The sequence below is a fragment of the Spodoptera frugiperda genome, chromosome 6 (assembly GCF_023101765.2).
Source record: "Spodoptera frugiperda isolate SF20-4 chromosome 6, AGI-APGP_CSIRO_Sfru_2.0, whole genome shotgun sequence".
Lineage (NCBI taxonomy): Eukaryota > Metazoa > Arthropoda > Insecta > Lepidoptera > Noctuidae > Spodoptera > Spodoptera frugiperda.
Window position 1 is genome coordinate 894,429 of NC_064217.1, and position 20,135 is coordinate 914,563.

At 36.2% G+C, this 20,135-nt stretch overlaps 2 protein-coding genes across 3 annotated transcripts in view; both read left to right on the forward strand.

The window, feature by feature from the left end:
- Positions 1 to 20,135, forward strand: part of LOC118267539 (neuroglobin) — a 132,527-nt gene that overhangs the window by 56,237 nt on the left and 56,155 nt on the right. The gene's annotated exons all lie outside the window — the stretch shown is intronic.
- Positions 7,840 to 9,565, forward strand: LOC126910794 (uncharacterized). The gene is made up of 3 exons (XM_050694474.1): positions 7,840 to 8,304; positions 8,789 to 8,985; positions 9,120 to 9,565. The coding sequence occupies exons 1-3, from the start codon at positions 8,174 to 8,176 to the stop codon at positions 9,563 to 9,565; spliced, it is 774 nt and encodes a 257-aa protein (XP_050550431.1). The 5' UTR covers positions 7,840 to 8,173.

Genomic DNA, 20,135 nt, shown 5'->3' on the forward strand with positions numbered 1-20,135 from the left:
GCTGATTCCATTAAATTAATTAATCGAAGCTATTTCGAATTGAGGACGGCTGTATCCGGTTGTTTTGACGTAAACGATTGATTTACAATGTAACCGAGAATCTATTTACCACTGATATTTGTGTATTTGGGAAATATATTATACAGGTATTCTTTAGGTAAATTGGATTTCGTCTATTCTTTTTCTATAATACATGCACTCTTTGTTCTGAAAATATCGAGCATGATTAAGTTGCTTTTCCATCAGAGACGTGCTATGATATGTTGCTGTGGATGCGTATTCATTGGTACACATAGCTTAAGACTGATGGAAATGGATTCAGCTAAGCTATGTATAAACCTAAGCCAAATTGACCATACTGTTTTCGATTTTGCGCTTGGAAATACTCCTTTGGAGGTTCATCGTTATCTTGTCGACACCCTCTAGCAGTCCATTGCTGGACTATCAGTCTTCTCTACGTACATGGGAATCTCATAATGTTCACTTCTGATGAGTTTGAGATCGCAGTTTAAAAGGTTCAGGTTTATTAGCTTTTTGTCTCTGCCATAATGTGTGTTCCCTTAATCGGTTCTTACAACAAACGTGGGATGAGTAGGGGTGATAACAAATGCATTATTCCAGCCGTCACAATACAACTGAAAATGGCTATTAATTTTCATTTACCTTAATTTTCCTCCTTCCCACATTAGAAGGTAAAGGTTGTTCCATGAAATTCAGAAGCAACATGGTCTAATCAAAACATATTATGATCATAATTAGCACATGTTAGACATACCGCATCTGGCTAGAGTCCAGTGATCAATCGCTGTATATATACTCGTACGTCGGTGGTTAGAGTTTAGGCTAAACTAATGAATTTGTCGTAATGATCGATAACTGGTTTACGTGGGGAGATTAACCTGGAGGTCTATTTTTGGATGCAATTTGCGTAGTTTGTGTATTGGAAATACTGGAATCCGGTTCATAGTAAGTTTTAGGAAACAGTATGATAATACTATGATATGGTAATACTTCTTAATTTTTGTTCTAAGTAAAACCTTTCAAACGATTGTTGTTAGTTTTATTGTCACAAATAGTACGTTTAAACAAGAGCGCGTCCGGCGATACCACAAGTATGAGTTAACTTTACGTTTAAAATAATCGAAATGAGAGTGCATTCAGCGCTCCAATTGACCGGCTCGAATTAAGCAACCCATCAGTTCGCCGACCGTGCTCTTATTTCGATTACTTTAAACATAAAGCAAACTGGTACTAAGGGTACTGGACTATTTAGAATCAAGTTTCAAGTTACTCTGTACTTACGTATTGGATTTTTGGCTTTTGTAGTTCTAGTGTAGTGACCTATCACGTTTGACCTCTTGTCCTAACAAGAGGTCATGTCGCTGTGTATCTCATCACTCTCTCATTTTATTAGGATTCATTTTCACTAACGCCTGAATACGACGAAAACGAAACAAAATTTTCGGTTGTACTTAAATATCGTTCTATCTCTGTCTTTTATAAAGAATTTGTTGTAGTGACAGAACCATTTCTGAGAGCGTCTATAAATTGAGTGCCTCACAGAAAACCGACGTGAAACAACGCATGCGTTATATTTCATTGTTTGAACCCAAGACCAATCCCTGATTCCACAACAAACCTTAAATTTCTAAATTCCCAAAATATCGGCAACGCACTAGTAATGCTTCTGGTGTTTCGTGTGTTCATGGACAGCGGCAATTGCTTAACATCGAGTGATCAAAAGAGTATTTGACCATAAGATTCTACATTTGATTTCAGCATATTATGACTGGTAGCTCAAAGTTTAGTATGGTACACAATAAATTGCACTATTAAAAATTTTACTAAAACAAAATAGAAAATCAAACTCTGTCTACATTTCCAAACATCACACAAACATCTAATCCAACCTGCAAACTATCACAAACACTCACACATTGACACATCAGTTGCTAAGTCACAACGCCCGATTATAAATAGGCACTTCTTAACTATTGAAAATACACACGAAAGCAGATTTAAGTGACAATTGCCGATATTTACAACACAATACACGAATGGAGGTCGGACGTTATCTCCGAGTTATCACTGCGAAGATCGTGTGAAATGTATGCACGCGTGTTTGGCTACACGTATGTCGTAGGTAGGTACTGACTTTTGAGTTAGGTGACGAAATCTTATGTACATAGATGTGCTATTATTAGAATGATAGTGTTGATGTGATTTGTATTGTACGTGATTTGAATAAAATAATGGTTAATAAAAATTTTATTCTATGTAAAATTATATTTTTATGATGTTAATCCTTTTTATATTTCGTACATAACTACATAACAATGTATTTTTACTCTTTTGGTTTTGGAACTAAAACATATCTTTTTCCTTTTCATAATAATAAGTGCCTGAAGATTTTTCTTGAGTATTTCTTTTCTATGAGTATCAAAAGTCCCACTTCAAACGGTCTGTTTTGTTTTGTATACGTATTTGTTAAGTAAGCATAGTTGGTACTAACGGTGTCTATCGTTTATTAGCAATGGATTTAATTGACAAATTAAAACCGTTAGCAAGCATTCTAAAATGGATGACAAGGGTACGGAGCAAGAATTCGCGGCGAACTAACAAGAATATTACAAAAAAGAACCACAATTCTGAAAACAAACGACTAGACTACAACATAAATTATTCTCCGTCAAAATGAATTAAAATAATAAACAAACAACCGTGTTGTTACATTTATATTAGAAAGAACAAGTCAAGGTTTCTGAGGGCAATAACTTGCTCGAGCATTGAACCGCCTCCCAATATTTATAGTAGAGATATTTCATCAGAGATTTACGTCCATCGGCTATCAAATCAGGCTTACGGAGGATTCCTTGCTAAACCCCTTTCTTTCCTCGAGGATATTTCCAGAAATCTTTCTCTTTATGGATAAATATTAGAGATAGGTTATTTTTCCTGCAACTCTTTATAGAATTATAAGCTTCTACTTACTATAATTTTATTGTAAATTTCGTGAGACATACTAAATTAATTAGACAATCGCCGCGTCGTGTATCGCGGAATGCTGCTCATGAATATGAGCCTTTAGCATGGCTTGAAACTAGTCGAGTTCCTCGTCAAACAATTACTTCTACTTACTTTTGCAAATAGGTAAGTGCTTGCCAATATTTACCTGATCTTAAGTTTTCTGTCACTGTTTCTATTTCTATCGGTAGTATACTATATTAGCTTCGTGAGGCTATGCTTATTGTTGTGTCAATTTTGTAATAGCTGTTAGTTTTCCTAATATAAAACAAATAAATAATTAATTAATAGCCACAATCTCCAAACTAAACACTGCGATGAATGTTGAGCTCAATTTTATTGTCACCTTCAAAGTCAAATAGAGGGAGAGAGGCGGGGGGGGGGGAGAGATAAGCTATATATGAGTGAATTTGTCACCAATTTCTATTAACCAGATGTAAAAAGGGATGTACTTAATGAGTTGGACTACCTTATAGTCCAACTTCTGACATAGTACTATCGGAAACATTCTAACAACAAATACAAAACACAAGTAAATAGATTAGATAAACACATCAGACAATAGAACTATTAACTACAGACACTAGGAAATCTATCTCCAGTACTAAGCCCTAATTAAGTAATTGAAACAATTACGCTGGACTACAAATCGTGTGCTATGAGAATTAACACGTGGTAAGCTGTTTAGCTACGACCGAGTACAAGCGGTGGTTATCGATTATACGCTGCCCCATACAATCGATGCAGACCACACTTTACTACGAGCGTCACTCGATTCATTGACGTCTCGATTAGCGATTATCGAGCTTTTTTGTGGGGTGATTTTTAATAATCTGCGTAGTTTAGCTCTGTGTAGTGATGATATATGTGTTAAGTGACTGGTATTGGATTGATGTGAAGAGCTGAAGATTGAGGAGTATGTTTTGGAGAGGCTCCAGAGAGTCCAGGAGTGGACGACAGAATGTTTGGCTCAAAATTATTACTACAATATTTATCAATACGGTACTGTGATTCTAATGTTTGATCAATTAAGTAGTGTCTTGTGGAAAACTGAAGTAATACAGAGTCTACCTAATTGAACCTGACATTTTATCAATAGGCTTAGCCCCAAACACGTTTATCTTATAACTTGACATTATATTCAAAACATGCCGCCTCCGCCTTTTAATTCCCTAAATCCCCTTTCGGATGTTTTGTTATGTAGGGACCGTATCTGTCATCGACCGCTGTAACCTTTGAACTGAAACAGGGGTGTGAAATATCATCGCGTTTCAAAGGTTACTGAAACTTACAACTATTATCACGTAGACATTACGCAAATATAAGGAAATTTGGAAGGGTTGGCAGACAGTGTACCCATTTTTGAGTTATGTTTGAGCTCTGTATAATAATACCTACGGTATTAAGTCCACTTTATGTACAAATTTTTGTGGTGGATGAAGTGTTTTAAATAAATAAATAATCAAAACCTGTCGCCATTTATGACGGCGGCGACACGCCCGCTCAAGCGTAAGCGATACAACATCGCATTGCTCGCCGTCGGTGCACCGATTGCAAGCTTGCAACTAGCGGTAGTCACAAGTCTTGCCTAAGCCGAGCTTGTTAAATCTGCTTTGACCTTAAAACCACCACCTAAGCCTTTTTGATAAAAAAATAAATTCCAAATTCCACACTTTATTCATCTTATTACCTTAATGTTTCTCAAATAGACTTCCTACAAGACATCAAAAAAACAGTCATTCATTATTTGACTGATAAGCCATTATGTTTCCTTTTCATGACTTATCATCATCTCCCCCTATTCCAATTCCAATGGCTATATAGTTATCACTGGCTTACATATGATTTACGGCCATATTATGATTAATAGCATGATAGTGCAACTTCTGACAGAACTGTCTTTGTAATTGTAACAAATGGCAGTTCCCGAATCGTAGGAAGTTTATTAGATGCAAGTTTTGATAAGGGGCTTTGTAACTTTTGTAAGTAAGAAGCAATTAGAATTGACTTCTAGAAGTTTTCGTGGGTCCGCCTTGTTTTTGATTTGATGCAATTAAGTTAAAAAACCTTCATCATTTAATGAAATGAATTTATATTTTCGCCTCACTTATATTACGCCTCCCACAATAGGCGAGGCGAGAGGGAGTGTCAGACTCTTACTAGCTAAAAACCGCCCCGTTCCTACTCATATATTACGTAACATATATTATGCCTACTAAACTTGTACATCTAACAGAAGACAAATCTTTTACCAACTACCAGACATTACCGAGAATTTTCGATATCAAAAACCTAATCAATAAAACATGACCAATTCAGTCACGAAATCTACTCTTATTTAATAGACTTCTACATATCTAACAGAAGACACATCATTTACCAACTGTGGGAGAGCCATAGCTTCGGCAGATTTATCCATATCAAAAACCGGATTGATACCACGGCCTCATATAAAACCGATAAGCATACACTTGCGTTGCTGTTTCGTTGTACTGAGTGAGGTTACCGGAACATGTATCCCAATCTTCCCCATCCCCGATTCCCGAACATAAATTCCTTCGGCAACGCACTTGTAACGCCTTTGGTGTTTAGTTCCATGGGCGGCGGCGATTGCTTACATCAGGTAATACGTCTTACTGCCGGCTTGTTCCATTTAAAAAAAAAAAAAACATTACATCACTTAATAAATTATCAAAATACTACCTCCCAACCACTTAAAACAAACATCCATAACACATAGTTTCCTCTCTATAAAACCATCCATCTTGCATCTTTAAAACAGTTGCTAACTCGCCAACGGTAATGGGACCCTAGTTATGGTCCCCTGTTTAATTCAATTAGCCCATTCATGAGTACCTCAGGGGCCGAGATGGAGCACGCTGGTTAAATAAACGACCAACTGAATGCAAATACTAAGATAGCCAAATTAACTTACTAAAGGATTTCACGTAGATGCGATCCAATTTTCGTGAACCTGAGAATTTCTTAAGTAAATACTTATAGAAAGAGTGATTTGAATTTTGTGGTTATTGCTCGAGTTTTGAAAGTGGCCGTCTTTTGTGCTGTTTTGTGCATTTATTTGCCTGACTCCTTTTTTTGACATTGCCGTGGTAATGCATACATACATAACCTCACGTGTCTCTCCCATGGGGCTAGGCAGAGACTATGGAACTCCAAATGCTACGAATGTTACGTACCTCTTTCGATACTTTTAATTTGGCCCTTCTTGAATATATCGCCAATCTGGTCGATATATCGTGCGTGTCCGTCTATGGCGCCCTCTGTAGACGGTCCCATTCATATCCCCGCTGTATATTTCTTTCGTAAATCTATTTGCATTCTTCTACAAGTCCAAACCATCGTAACATTCCCTTTTCAATGTTTGTTACTACGTCGTTAATGTTTATTTTATTATGAGTAATATTTATTTTAATTATTATTTAACTACTTTTTTTATTTCTAGGGTTTATTTTAAATAAAAATATCACGAAAGTAAGACATTATTTATGTAAACTCGACACAGATAAATTCTTCTTCCGGAAAATCTTCAATCAAATTAGTGTAATTTAATATTCTGGCCTTGGGTCTTGAATGAACAACAGCCTTATCTAATTAGTAATAGCAACGATAGGAAAGCTGCCAACAGACTTCCAATCTTCTATTTCAAATCTACTTCCAGCATATAGTATAGTATGCTGTATGATAGACCGCATTATCAAGACCACACATGTACATGTGAAACATGACCACAGAAGGCACATCTGTATTGTTACCACATTATGGTCAAAGCAGGAACTGTCATTTACATTGTGTACCACACACACAATTCTACTACAAGATAGGATACCTAATTTATAGTCCTAGTGCTACCAGAGACCTGAGACAACGTACCAGGTACTTATACTCAAATTTAGAAGGAGTTTTAGTCAGTAAAAGTCTATTGCTCTTCTTCCCTCCCGCCTTACCCAAGGCGGGAAAGTCATTGGATATTTTCACACTCAAAAAAAAAGTGCTACCAGAGACGACTCCATTATCACACACAAAGCCCAAATCTAGTACATATTCATAATAAAAAAAAACACTATTTCGAAAAAGGTTCTGTTCTATTCGATGATTGAACTTGAAACCTCAGTAACACGACCAGTGATCTCAACAAATAGGACCTGTAGCTAGGTAAATAGTGATAGCTACTCGTATATTCTTGTTACCTCCACACTTTCCTTCTTCCCTGGTACAATTTACGTGGGTTGATGGGCACGAGATTGAAATCTGATTAGATTATTCCGTTTTATTACGTGATCTTCATATAAAATTCTGTGTGTAGTTATAGAGGTCGACATTAGGCATTTTTTGCGTAGTTGACATGAGAGGCGGCCTAATGGCGTCTGTGATCTAGGCTGCCAGATATTGTTAAGGATCTTTTTATGTACGTAACGTATTGTCTTGTCTTTCATCAGCAAGTTTTGGGAATTCTTCGAAATGTTCTTTCTTTCTTAGTTTTATGACCCTTTATTTTTTATGACGGGTGGAAAACTTCAAAAGTTGGGGACAAAAGACTAGGAAGTATGGGTTTTTTTACCTCACTTAAACCATCGGTTGACCACCTTCAGTACCTGTAAGCGGCTAATCCTTAGGAAGACGTGCTTCTCTCATGAACCTCATATTGTCATATTGTGAGAATACCTATAACATATAAAAAAATTTGCTCAGTTAGAAACTGCTATAACAGCCACCTTAGGTATATCCAGTTCTCTTTATAAAACCTAAATGAGATTTACAATTTACAATTTAAGTGAACCTTATATACCAACGAATATAATAGGGTATATGCGCATGATTCAAATAACGATAATTTTTTTTCATATAATCTCTTTTCCTTTAGATTTATAAATCTATCAATAATTTTCAATATAATTTTGTTTTGAATAAGAAAATAATTATTGCAAAATGCACAAAATAAGCGGGAAATTCAAATTAGTTGAAACGCATTGCTATTGGTCAGAGTAGTTTGTGACGTCAAAGTCTATAATAACAAATATCAACAAGTGCTATTGTTGAATGCTTGCAACGAAATTCAGTTTTTTTGTGATTTTGAGTTGATATTGAAGTGATATTGTTTCGTAAAAGAGTGGCAGGAAAGTCACAGGAAATGACTGATATTGGTTACGTCAAGGCACAATCGGACAATCTTCCAAAAATTGATGTGTTTATGATGAACGCGTATTTCACATCAAATTCGGATTTTACGTCTACTGAAATAAAAGGAGTGAAAGCAGCAAGGTAATTACACAATAAATATTATATTTATTTGGTTTTCGACGCCTTCTTTGGATAATTTTTACCTATAAGTAAATAGAAATAGCCTGGAAATAACATAACCTTAAAATGCGAATGGGAGAACATTTTAAGGTTATTTATTGTATTGTGTGAAAAACATATTATCTGAAGCTGAGGCTGCTTTGTATCATTAACTTGACACTTTGCTTGAGTATAAGTGGCGTGCCTTGCACTCCCTCAAGTTCTCATAAGTACATAGGCTGAGGCTTATGTCCACGGTTGGACATAGGGCTCAGCCTTTGTCCAGCACTGGACTAACACGGGATGATGGTGATGATGATGACTGCTTGAACTGCTAGCGATCACTGCACTTTCATTAAGTACTTTATGGTATCAAAATACCTTATTAGATGAAAACGCTTTTCCGGTAGGTAAAACCAAAACTCGATTGTATGTACCTATTTCTAGATGGTTTTATTTTTTATAGATCTGCACGAGAAACATATGGAGATTCTGCAGTTGGATATGTACAAGTGAAACGGGAGGGTAATATATGCACTGTGAAGGCTCGAATAACTCCAGAACACAATGTCCGACAGAAGTGTTATTCTGTAACACTTGTGTGTGATGAGGCTGAAGAAACTGTTTTATCAGTACAATGTGAAGACTGTGCAGCTCACAAGGGTAGGTAACAGTATTTATTTTTTGTTTATTATGTGATTTTTGTGTTAAGTACTATTGTGTTTAGATGTTAGAGCAAAAATTTTTTGAATCATTGTTATTGAATACCAACCTACATAAAGAATATTATTTTACAGGAGGGTGTAAACATGCCATTGCCTTTTTAGCCTGGGTACATAGACGCAGTGAAGAGCCACCTTCCACCAGTATTGAATGCTACTGGAAAAAGTCAAAATTGTCATCAGTGGGCACAAGTCTTAAATTTATTAAGGCGAAGGATATGTGTGACATACCCAAGAAGCAGCCACAACCTGTATGCGATGCTAATATAGCACAGGCTTCAACTTCTAGCGGGGAAAGTTTCTTGTCTCTTTTAATAAAATATAGTAAAGAAGTTGGTGACACAGACAATCAACTGACGAAATATTATAATGAACCCAGCGATATTGAAAAACTATCCATTCATTATTTGGTTAGTATGGTGCAGGAGGACAAACCAAAGACCCCTCAAGAGTTTATTGACTATTGTAAGAAACAAATGCATACAAAAATGTGTAATGAAGCTGCACAAGCAATATATTGATGATTAATATATATTGATATATAAATACAATATATTAATATATATTGATGGAGATATCATGTCCCTTTTCATGATTTTGCACCACTTTCTCCTTACGTCCTCACCTCTCGGGACAAGAAAAAATACTTTATTTGGTGCATTTCTATTTGTATTTTTACACTTGGGCACGATACAATATTTAAAAGTCGGTTTACTATCCTGTTGCATTATGTAATTGAAGTGAATTCACGTAAAACACGAAATATATACAAATTATGACCCAAAACACTTTGCAGTTTCAACTGTTATTATAGACTTTGACGTCACGCGAGCGCGCCAAAATGACGGTCGTTTAAAATGCTGTTACGAATCTATTATTTTAAAACTGCTTTTTTTACCCGAATTCCTTTTTTTTTTGGTGCTGGTTTTTTTTAACATTTATATAATGATGTAAATTACCATTTAAAAACATTTAAAAAATACATGCATATACCCTATTACCGCTAACCCGTTCAACGCCACTTAGAAACAAAACCTACCTATGTAGAATAAAATACCATTTTGTAATTTTATACAAAAAGGTTATATGAAACTGTAGCAACATTTTAATTTCGTTAATGAACTTGGAAATAATTAGAATGTTCTAGGTACCTCTCGGGATGGACTCTCGTTTGAAATATATCTTGATATAAATCTTCATTTCTGTAGAGGACCCTAGGGCTTAATGATTTTGTGGTTTAGTAGTCTCCGTCTTAGCTGGTGACGTATTGTCGCTTCAGTTGATCTACAATTTATTAGCTTGGCTTGTTACGTAGTAATAGGATATTTTGTAGTAACTTTTTTATACGGCAACAATGACAAAAAAGCACACGGCTCACATGATGGTAAGTGATTACCGTGGCCCATGAACGCTTGCAACTTATTTTATAGTAACTTATTAACTACATTCTAATTAAGCATACAGCATTACATTGTCACATGAATTATTCGAGAAAGCCTCTAACAGTTTCTAGTCACACCGGACCCTTAGGCCGGGACTCCACCAAAGCGGAGACGAGACGAGCGGAGAGGAGATGTTTTTTAAACAACCAATAGAATTGAGTTATTGACACGTCTCCTCTCCGCTCAGCTTCAGTGGAGATCGCTGTGCGGAGATGTGTAATATTTGTATGTCGCGATGGAAGCGGAGATGTGAGCTGTGCGCGGACGACGCGCAGTGGAGACGAGAGATGTGAGCGGCGTGCAGTGAGCGATGTCACCCTCCCCCCTCTCGCTCGCTAGCAACCCGCAGAACCCCGCGCGCGCGCCGGCCGGCTATCTTGCTAGTACTTGCTAGCTGAAAAACATCTCTTCTCGCACAGCACACAGCACACCGCACACATCTCCGCTTTGGTGGAGTCCCGCGAGCTGAAAAACATCTCTTCTCGCACAGCACACAGCACACCGCACACATCTCTGCTTTGGTGGAGTCCCGGCCTTATGTGCCGCGAGGAATCCTGCAGAATCATTGACAGCTGCAGAACGAAGTGATCCAATCAAACTTTATATTTTAGGGGAAGGTAGGGTAATTGAGAACGGCGGGTAATTGGGAACACGTTGATAAGTCCCACTTCCCCTCCCCGTATCCCGTCTCGCGGCTATTCGAGGTATTCTTCCCCCGCCCCTAAGTGCGCAAGCAACAGTGGGAGCTGAAGGATGCACGCATCTTGACACGATGAGTCAAAATGTTTTTATTGCATTTTTGTTATAAAGGAGAATGCTCACGAAGTATGGGAAAAAAACCCAGGCCCGGCGCAAACGATTTGTATCTCAGTTTATCAGTATAAATGTGTAATAAAATCCCGTATAGGTACCATCGTCGAAAACGATGGCTAAATGTAGGAAATTGCTATTTGTTTTTTGTCAGGGACTATATTTAAATCGATCAGCAGTGGACGTATTTCGGCTGGTATGATGATGATATTTAAAGGATATTACGAGTAGAAAGTATTAAAACAAATGTATACATTATCAAAACATCATGTATCAGATTATTCAAAGTTCAATCATTTTAGTTCTACATCTTATATTACGTTTTGTAGTGAAAGTGCGGGATTTGCAAAACCATCTTGGTTATTTGCCCACCCAAGGTAGTATATGATGGACATCACATGGGCACAACAACCGAGCGTCCTTTTCCCATGTATGCATGAACAATAATATTCGCCAATTGCATTTCTGCCACTACCTCTACTATATAAAACGTCTTATATCACGCTGTATTGATGAGGGGGTGATCTGTAATTGATGCTCACGGCGTATACGAAGCGTATTAACTCAATAAAATAAAAAGATATTACTAGTTTCATAAATCAAAACAATTATAAAAATTAATCTATGCTAAAATATACATATCAATTTCCAACATTTAGCCATCGTTTTCGATGATGGTACCTATATAGCATTTCATTACTCATTTATACTGATAAACTGAGATACTTATAGTTTGCGCCGGGCCTGGGTTTTTTTGAGCATTCTCCTTTGTGTTTTCATACATTAGATGCAAATGTCATATTTGTGAGTACAATGACACCATATTTCGTAAGTTTATTTCATGGATAATCAGTTTTAAAATTTTACGTGTTATAGGATTCACTTAAAACGCTATCGAAGGTCACGACCATTTTTATTCAAATTGTCGACTGCGGGTAATTAGGAACGGTGGGTGGCGGGTAATTGGGAACGAACAAATTTACAATTTGTTTTTATATTTTTATTACAATACAATTTTTTTTAGATGAGGCGAAACGTTGATGCTTCCTGTCTGAACCAGACACTACCAGTTCAAATATCAGATTTACATGACCACGATAAAGCTTTGGGCACATGTGCAATGCACTTCCAGAGAGACCAGCGAAGGTTACGTGTGTGATATGTGTCGCGAAAATATATTTTAGTTATTTATAACTGTTCTCTGTGCCATTTTTAACTACCCCATTTCTAATTACCACTTCTAAATACTGTTTTCATTTGCTCCACGGGCTGATCTCAATTACCCCATAGGGTGTCGGGTAAATAGGAACGGCAATGTTTTTTATTTTTGCTAATATTTCTAATAAAAAGTTGATTATTAAAAAAAATTTTTTCTGTTATAAGCAGACAGATAAATAATGTTTAAGTTTTAATAAAAGTTGATTCCTTTTTTAAGAGAAAATACTGTGTTTTTTGCCTTTAAAGTTAAGTGTTCCCAATTACCCCACTTTCCCCTAATATTGACCGTAAAACGTCACCAAAAAAAGCTAACAACACCTGAACAATGATTTGTACTGAATAATTACAACACAAAGGTAGGTTTTATTCTTTTATTATACATAGATTTACAGCAATGTCGACTAACAATGTTTGACTACATAATTTGCGATTTAATTTCATCGTCGAAGGTTGTTCAACTCGATTAAACGTACCCTTTTTATTGTTTTGGGCCCATTATTATACTGTATCCGAACCCAAAGGGCTGTGTGTACTTAAATTATTCAAATTAAGGTCAGGTACCAACGATCTTGACAAGTTAATACTTTAGCAATGTCAATTGCCTTTTCTATTTCGCGGAATTTTTATATTATCGGTTTGGAAGTGAATAAATCACGACTGCACGGTTGGCACGGTGGCTGCCGCGCAACGTGTAGCGGTTTCAATTCCCCTACGGAGTAACTCTTTGTGTGATCCACAAATTATTGTTTCAGGTTTAGATGTCATGTGTATGTAAACTTGTATGTTTGTTACCGACGACACTGGGATAAATCATAGTATGGGGCAAAAGTTTAAAGAAAAAATGATCATTTTTATCAAATTATAAATTTTAGACTCTGTTGTGTTTTAAAGAAAATTTGAAATCCTCGTTTATCCTCATTGTAAAAGTTACTTTGATGTAATCTCTGTGTTGTAAATACCGAACTAGCTTTATTTTCTTATTTCTCTTAGTAGAGCTTTTAAAAGCTTTACATTAACGTGTTAGAGAGCGCTGCTGCCTAGTCGATGTGTATAATACCTACTATTTCATTATTACATTTTTCGGCTTACTCACGTAACTATCTGACTAGGAATCTGACTAGTGTACTAGTGGAATGCTGCTCATGAATATAAGCCTCTAGCACAGCTTCAAACTAGTAGAGTTTCTCGTCACACAGTTACGTGAGTAAGCCGATAACCATAATAAATAATTTAGTTTGTCTCACGAAAGTATAGAAAGAATACCCCTACTATTTCAGTTCAAAATCTGGCAAAGATTATGTACACCGGCAACACCTTTTCCTACCTTGAGGATTAACAGCTCTATCACATTATAAACATACCAAGAATATTCAAAGTAATCACAAATATTGTTTAATTTAATCTCGCTTTGTTAATGTTGAGTCTCTTTTGTGGTCGGGATAATTCTAATCCAACCAACAATACAATATACACACAAAAGCCTCAAGCAGGCTCCTATACCGGAAAACGTAAGGAAATATTATTATCAAGCTATTGTTGTTGGTTACTTGAATAAATACTCTTTTTAATCTGTTGGAAAAAGTTATTGAGTGGTGGGGAGAATACGAGAAGAGAATACGGAGATGGTTGTTTTCGTCCCATCTGTTTTCGTTAGTACAATATTATAGTGTAGTGTCTTACCCACTTCGGTAGTTCAACAAGTGATATTGAGTTTAATTCCATGTCGAGGAAAGAGGAAAATATCTTCTCAGTTTTAAGTGTGGAGCCATGTTTCGGCACGAATGGGCCGGCTCGACCTGAGTGATACTAAGACCGATAGAGGAAACCGACGTGAAACTACAGTTGCGTTGTGTGAGTGAGGCTACCGGAGGCCCAACTTACCAATCTTTCCAGTCCCCGATTCCCCAACAACCATTAAATTCCTAAACCCCAAAAGGCCGGCAATGCACTTGTAACACCTCTGGTGTTTCGGGTGTCCATAGGTGGCGGCGATTGCTTACCATCATGTGATCTGTCTACTCGTTTACCGGTTCATAGCGTAAAAAAGAACTTATTTTATTATTTTAATAAATTGTTATGCTACTCTGAGCTTATCCCACATAAATCATACAACAATACCAAACCAAACTATCTCCAAAGCTTATAATCTGATACCTATTTGTAGGAAGGAATCTAGGTCCAATTTACTTAGATCCTGTACCAAACAATGTACCTAGGTAATACATAGAGCCTAGGTATATAAGCCGGTGTAGAATGGGATTGGTTGTGGATTGCGTTTGCGGTTCAATGGTAACAACTGTACATATACATTTATAGTTATAGCTTTTAACCTGGGGTTGTCTGAATATCAATGTGGGTTAAACAAGGGTGGTTTTGTTTTTGAAGATTTTGTGGTCTTTGAATTTGTATTGTTGTTATTGAGATGGTTTGGTTGAAATATGAACTAGAGTAGTCAGACTTTCGCCAATTCAGATAAAAAATAAACCCCATATGCATAATAGCTGCCTCGTTGGTCTACTGGTTGCAACGTGCAAGGGCGACTGCTGGGCAAGGAGTCTCAGGTTCGATTTCCAGATCGGGCAAAGTTTTGCTGGACCTTTTTCGGCTATCAAAAATTTCTCATATATTAGATAGTCATAATTGTGGCAAATAAATTATAGCTTTAACCGATAACCCGCGAATAATTTAACATTGCACCTAGAGTGGAGGTATGCAAAAAGTTTGCCCTTCTATTTAGCATCATCACATCTAATCAATCTCTAGACAGTTTTTTCACTATTATTTTAAGCTCAGACACCTTTGACCAATTAAAGTCAAAGCATATATTTCAAATAATCCTAAATTAGGTACTTTAGAAACGTCAAATTGAATTGTCCGTCAGTCTACCTGTCAATGAAACTAGGTGCTCGTTTCAAAGTGTATCTATAAGAACTATTACATCAAGAAGATAGAAACACAGTAACACCACAACTGACATAGATGATCAAGCACAATAGCACAAAAGGTACCACAATTAATCATTCACATACCAGTTCATACACCCGAGCATCCCTCAAAGCCCGATTTGATTGGACTGTTGTTCCAAACTATAAATCTGTCCGTTCAACAATTGGCTATTTGATGCAATCCCGTACAGTTGGTTGTTGGTTTCTAGGTTAGCGTACAATGTAGTTAATACTTCAATATCTGGGTTTAGTATTCAGCTTTTACCCTTGGAATTGTGTTTTCAATAGACGTGCTAGTATAAGATTTAGGTGTTAGATAGAAAAGCGATATCCCTTTTAACCAATGACCTATTATTCTTCCTTTATTGTCTTTTTATGTAAGTATAATGATCCTTTTTTGAGGGAGATAATCCAATGACTTCTCCCGCCCTATGTGAGGCGAGGAGTGTCAGACTCTTACTAACCAAAAATAATGTGTTTCTACCTATCATATTATTCATCATACACCAAATAAGTAGGAAAACATGTACCATTCTCCATAATCACATCAACCAAACCAGTGATCCCAAACCAGCGGTGAAGCACTAGTGGTCCGCAAAAGACAAAAAATGGTCCGCGAAATTAAGAAAAATACCCAAGACTACACATTTGTCCAATAAATACCATGTTTGAAGCTCAAAAACTTATATCAAAGGAGACAACTGAGAGGAGCAACTGTTTTCAATAATCCAAAGTCCCTATTTTTATGAGTAAGTGAGTAGATCAAAATTTGAGACCACATGAAACAAGCAATAGTAATAGTGATCCCTAACATAACAAGAATTATAAAAGTAGGCCTTCACCAGAAAAAGGTTGGGAACTCTTGAACTGAATAGATCTAATACATCCACTTATCCTCCTAAACCACTGCTAGTAACAAAGATAGCTATTACTTAGGAACAGTTTTCTGTTAAGACGTACAAAGTATCTACTTCTCCGTCTTAATTCGTTTAGCAGGTCGGTAAGCCATGACAAATTAGTACTAGACGTCGGCACTGACTGAGTTCAGCTCATCTATTTCAGAAGGAACAGCCAGGAATGTTGGAAACAATGTCTTGTGTCCAGTTCCAGTTTTATTTTGTTTTAAATTAAGACTTTATCCGAGTTTTACGTCCTTTCTAAGATTAATTAGATGAAGACAATCGGTGAAGGAAAACATCGTGAGGAAACCTGGGCTTATAATTTCGAATTATTAGTTTGAAAACATGGTGATTATTGCTCAAAGCTACTTTACGGCGGTGCATCTTCATAGCACATCTTACTCGCACTGCTACATAGCTTAGTTTCAGTGGAAACGGTCACATAGTTTCACAGCTTAGCTATTAGCAGCATAGTTACATAGCACGTCTCTGGTACAAAAACACCATTATACTTGTATTAGTAGAAATGTATAACATAATATTATATTCAATTTAAAGCTGGTAGCTAGCATACATTAAATACATATGTAGCTACGTATTACATAATACATATTGATTTTGGTGAACCAAAAGGACAACATAGAATGTTTAACTAACAAACTTCACTCGTTTAGTTTCGTAACCAGTGAATACATAATTATTATTCTGATCTAGATCCAATTTAATACGTAATTTGAATTGTAATTTGGATCCTAGTAAATCTAGCATAATTATTCTGTTCAATTTCAATAATATGAAAATTTTGTTTACCTCGATGAAGCTAGCGTACAATGTAGGTATAATGTTTTCATAATTTTCATCGGTTATGTTTATAGATTACTAGCGACCCGCCCCAACTTCGCATGGGTGCAATGGTGATATATTGTGCATTTATTATACATATATTGGCAATAGGCTCACCACTATAACATGGGACTTACAACATAAATTGTGAAAAATGGGTGTACACAGTGGCATTACGTGTCATAATCACCCGTGCACCTCTGCCTACCCCTTCGGGGATCAAAGGCGTGACGATATGTATGTATGATATGGATTATACATATTCCCCTTTCTCTTTAATCACTCTATCTCTATCTATTAAAATAAAACCGCATCAAAATCCGTTTCGTAGTTTTAAAGATTTAAGCATACAAAGGGACATAGGGACAAAGAAAGCGACTTTGTTTTATACTACGTAGTGATATGGTATACCTAACAGATATTGTCAAGCGATTACATTTTCTAGTTATTAACTGACAAAGTATAAATATTACCTATATCTATATATTAATACGTGATGCAAAAACTTTGGACCGCTTTTTACGAAAATTGCGCGGACGTAGGAGCATAAAATTTGGTACACTTATAGTTTATGTGTAGGAGAAGTGCAGGACGCTAATATTTTTCAAAAATAATGCTTATAAAGTACATTAAATTGATAAATAAAACATTACACACACATGCATAGTATCTGATCGTATTTGACATAACGTCAAAATCGATAGACATTGCCATGATATTGACGTCTCATATGAATAGAGTTTTATAAAAGAGTTTGTTTGAGTTTGAGTTAAATAAAAATTATCCTTGAACGTATGTTATGTGGTATTGTAAATTAAATCGTATATGGTTGAATTTCAACCACCAGGCGACCACTAGTGGGGTATAAATTCGAGTTAACCTTATCGAATGTTTTGATTATGAATCTCCTGAAATCTCTAAAAACTCCATGAACTACATTCAAAGACTTACTTAAAATGACGTGACGGTAACAACCACGGTCACTATATTTCAATAGCAATTTACCAAAACAAAAAGCCATAACCATTACTAAGCCACAAATATTGTGTTGCCGCCATTTTGTCACGCCATGTCAGTGACGTCACCAACTGTCAAGTTCCAAATGTTTGAATGACGTTTTAAGTGCTGTATAATTGTGTTCAATGCCTACCTGTCACGTCTGATTAGGCAGAAAATCTACGACCTGAGCCTGTTTATTTTACTCTTTGACGGTTTCCAAATCTTTTTCTGCCGTCTCAGGATAATGTGAATTGAAATGTAAATGTTAAGTGATTCGTACTATATTTGTTTGGATTACATAAGTAGGTATAGTGTATAAAAGAATACTCTTTTCGTAATTTTCATGGCTCAGTACTTTATAAATTCTATTCTGTGAAAGGCCAAAAAGATCCTATACCATCTTTTTTAAAACCACGTTCGAAATTTCCAGAAAATTCAAACATAAAATATGTAAACGTTCGAATTTCAAACTGCGGACAAGATGGCGGAAATTTGCTTTTGATTCGAGGCTGACACCGCGTTCCGGCAATACAACGAGTGGAAATATTATTTGGAAAGAAGGAAGGAAAGAAAATGTAACTCTATTTGAAAATGCTTGCATAGGAAATGCACTCGCAAACTGAGTTGGAAAAGTTGAAGCGAGTTGAAATCAGGTGTATTGTTGTCAAATACTATTTTTAAGGAGGCAAAATCATCCAATGGCTTGTCCTGCCTTGGGCGAGGTGAGAGGGAGTGTCAAACTCTTACCGACTAAAAACCACCTCGTTCCTACTTCTGCTTTTCGATCCAGAGCCCCAGTAACCCTTAGGTAGTCCGCAGCTTCGGGCTTGTCAAATACTAGAGGCTATTTTTCTAATATCGCGTCGTGTATAATATTAGTAAATTGATACGATCTTAGGTGTTATTTTGTGTTTTGTCTGTATCTGAGATATGATTTTAAATATGGACAATTAAATGATAAAAATACATAAGTTATGCATTAAGTCACTTATCACATTATTAGATTATTATCTTATTGCTGCATTGATAACACTATAATCGCATTTATAAATTCGCATTTAATGCACTTTTTATCGATTTTATATCAATAAAAATAAAAATTGATGAAGCGAAAGAAGTATGCAAGATTTGTTGCAATTGGCATTGGCTCTGCCTACCTCCATAGGAGACAGGCGTGAGGTTAATGTACGTGTATGTATAAATAAAAATGTATTATACCCAGAGAGGACAGTCAGACTAATGTTTCAAATATTATAATTCTGCAAAGTCTAGACTCAGGCATCCTGTGTCAAATTAATCCTATTTCCAAGAGAAGACTGATTGGCAAGCATTTGTCTATATTCAAGAGAATTTCAAACAACTCTAGAGAATTTTAAAGCGACTGTTTGTAGTGAAGAGCATTGACGTCAGAATCCCACCTGGCGTGAGTAATACATTCAGTAAATGTATTTATTGAACTATGTATTATTTTCTTTAGTAATAAATCTAGATTTTAAATAAATATGTAGGAAATTTGTCTGTTTCTCGTCAGTTAAGTGATTGAGTGTGGCTGAGTTCACTCAGTTCTGGCCAATTGCGATTGATCCTGTAGAAGAAATATGATAAGGCTCGAATCTGATTACTATGTAAAATTAAAATGTCGTGGTGGTCCGGAGGCTTAAGACTTCTTCGGCTTCTGATGCATGTGGCTGTGGGTTTAATTGGTGATAACCAATGTCACTTCTTCCGAGTTCTATGCACTTTCTAAGCATATTTATTTAAACACCACTGACATGAACTTTCCTGGCTCTTGGATACCCTTGTCTTGTAGGTGAAAAATAGGTTTCATTTCTATTTATTTTGGTTTATTTTGCTCTCAACAGATCTGTTGATATGATAATCCTAAGATAACAGAAACAGAAATATCTATAGAGTACTCAGAAATATGCACAATGC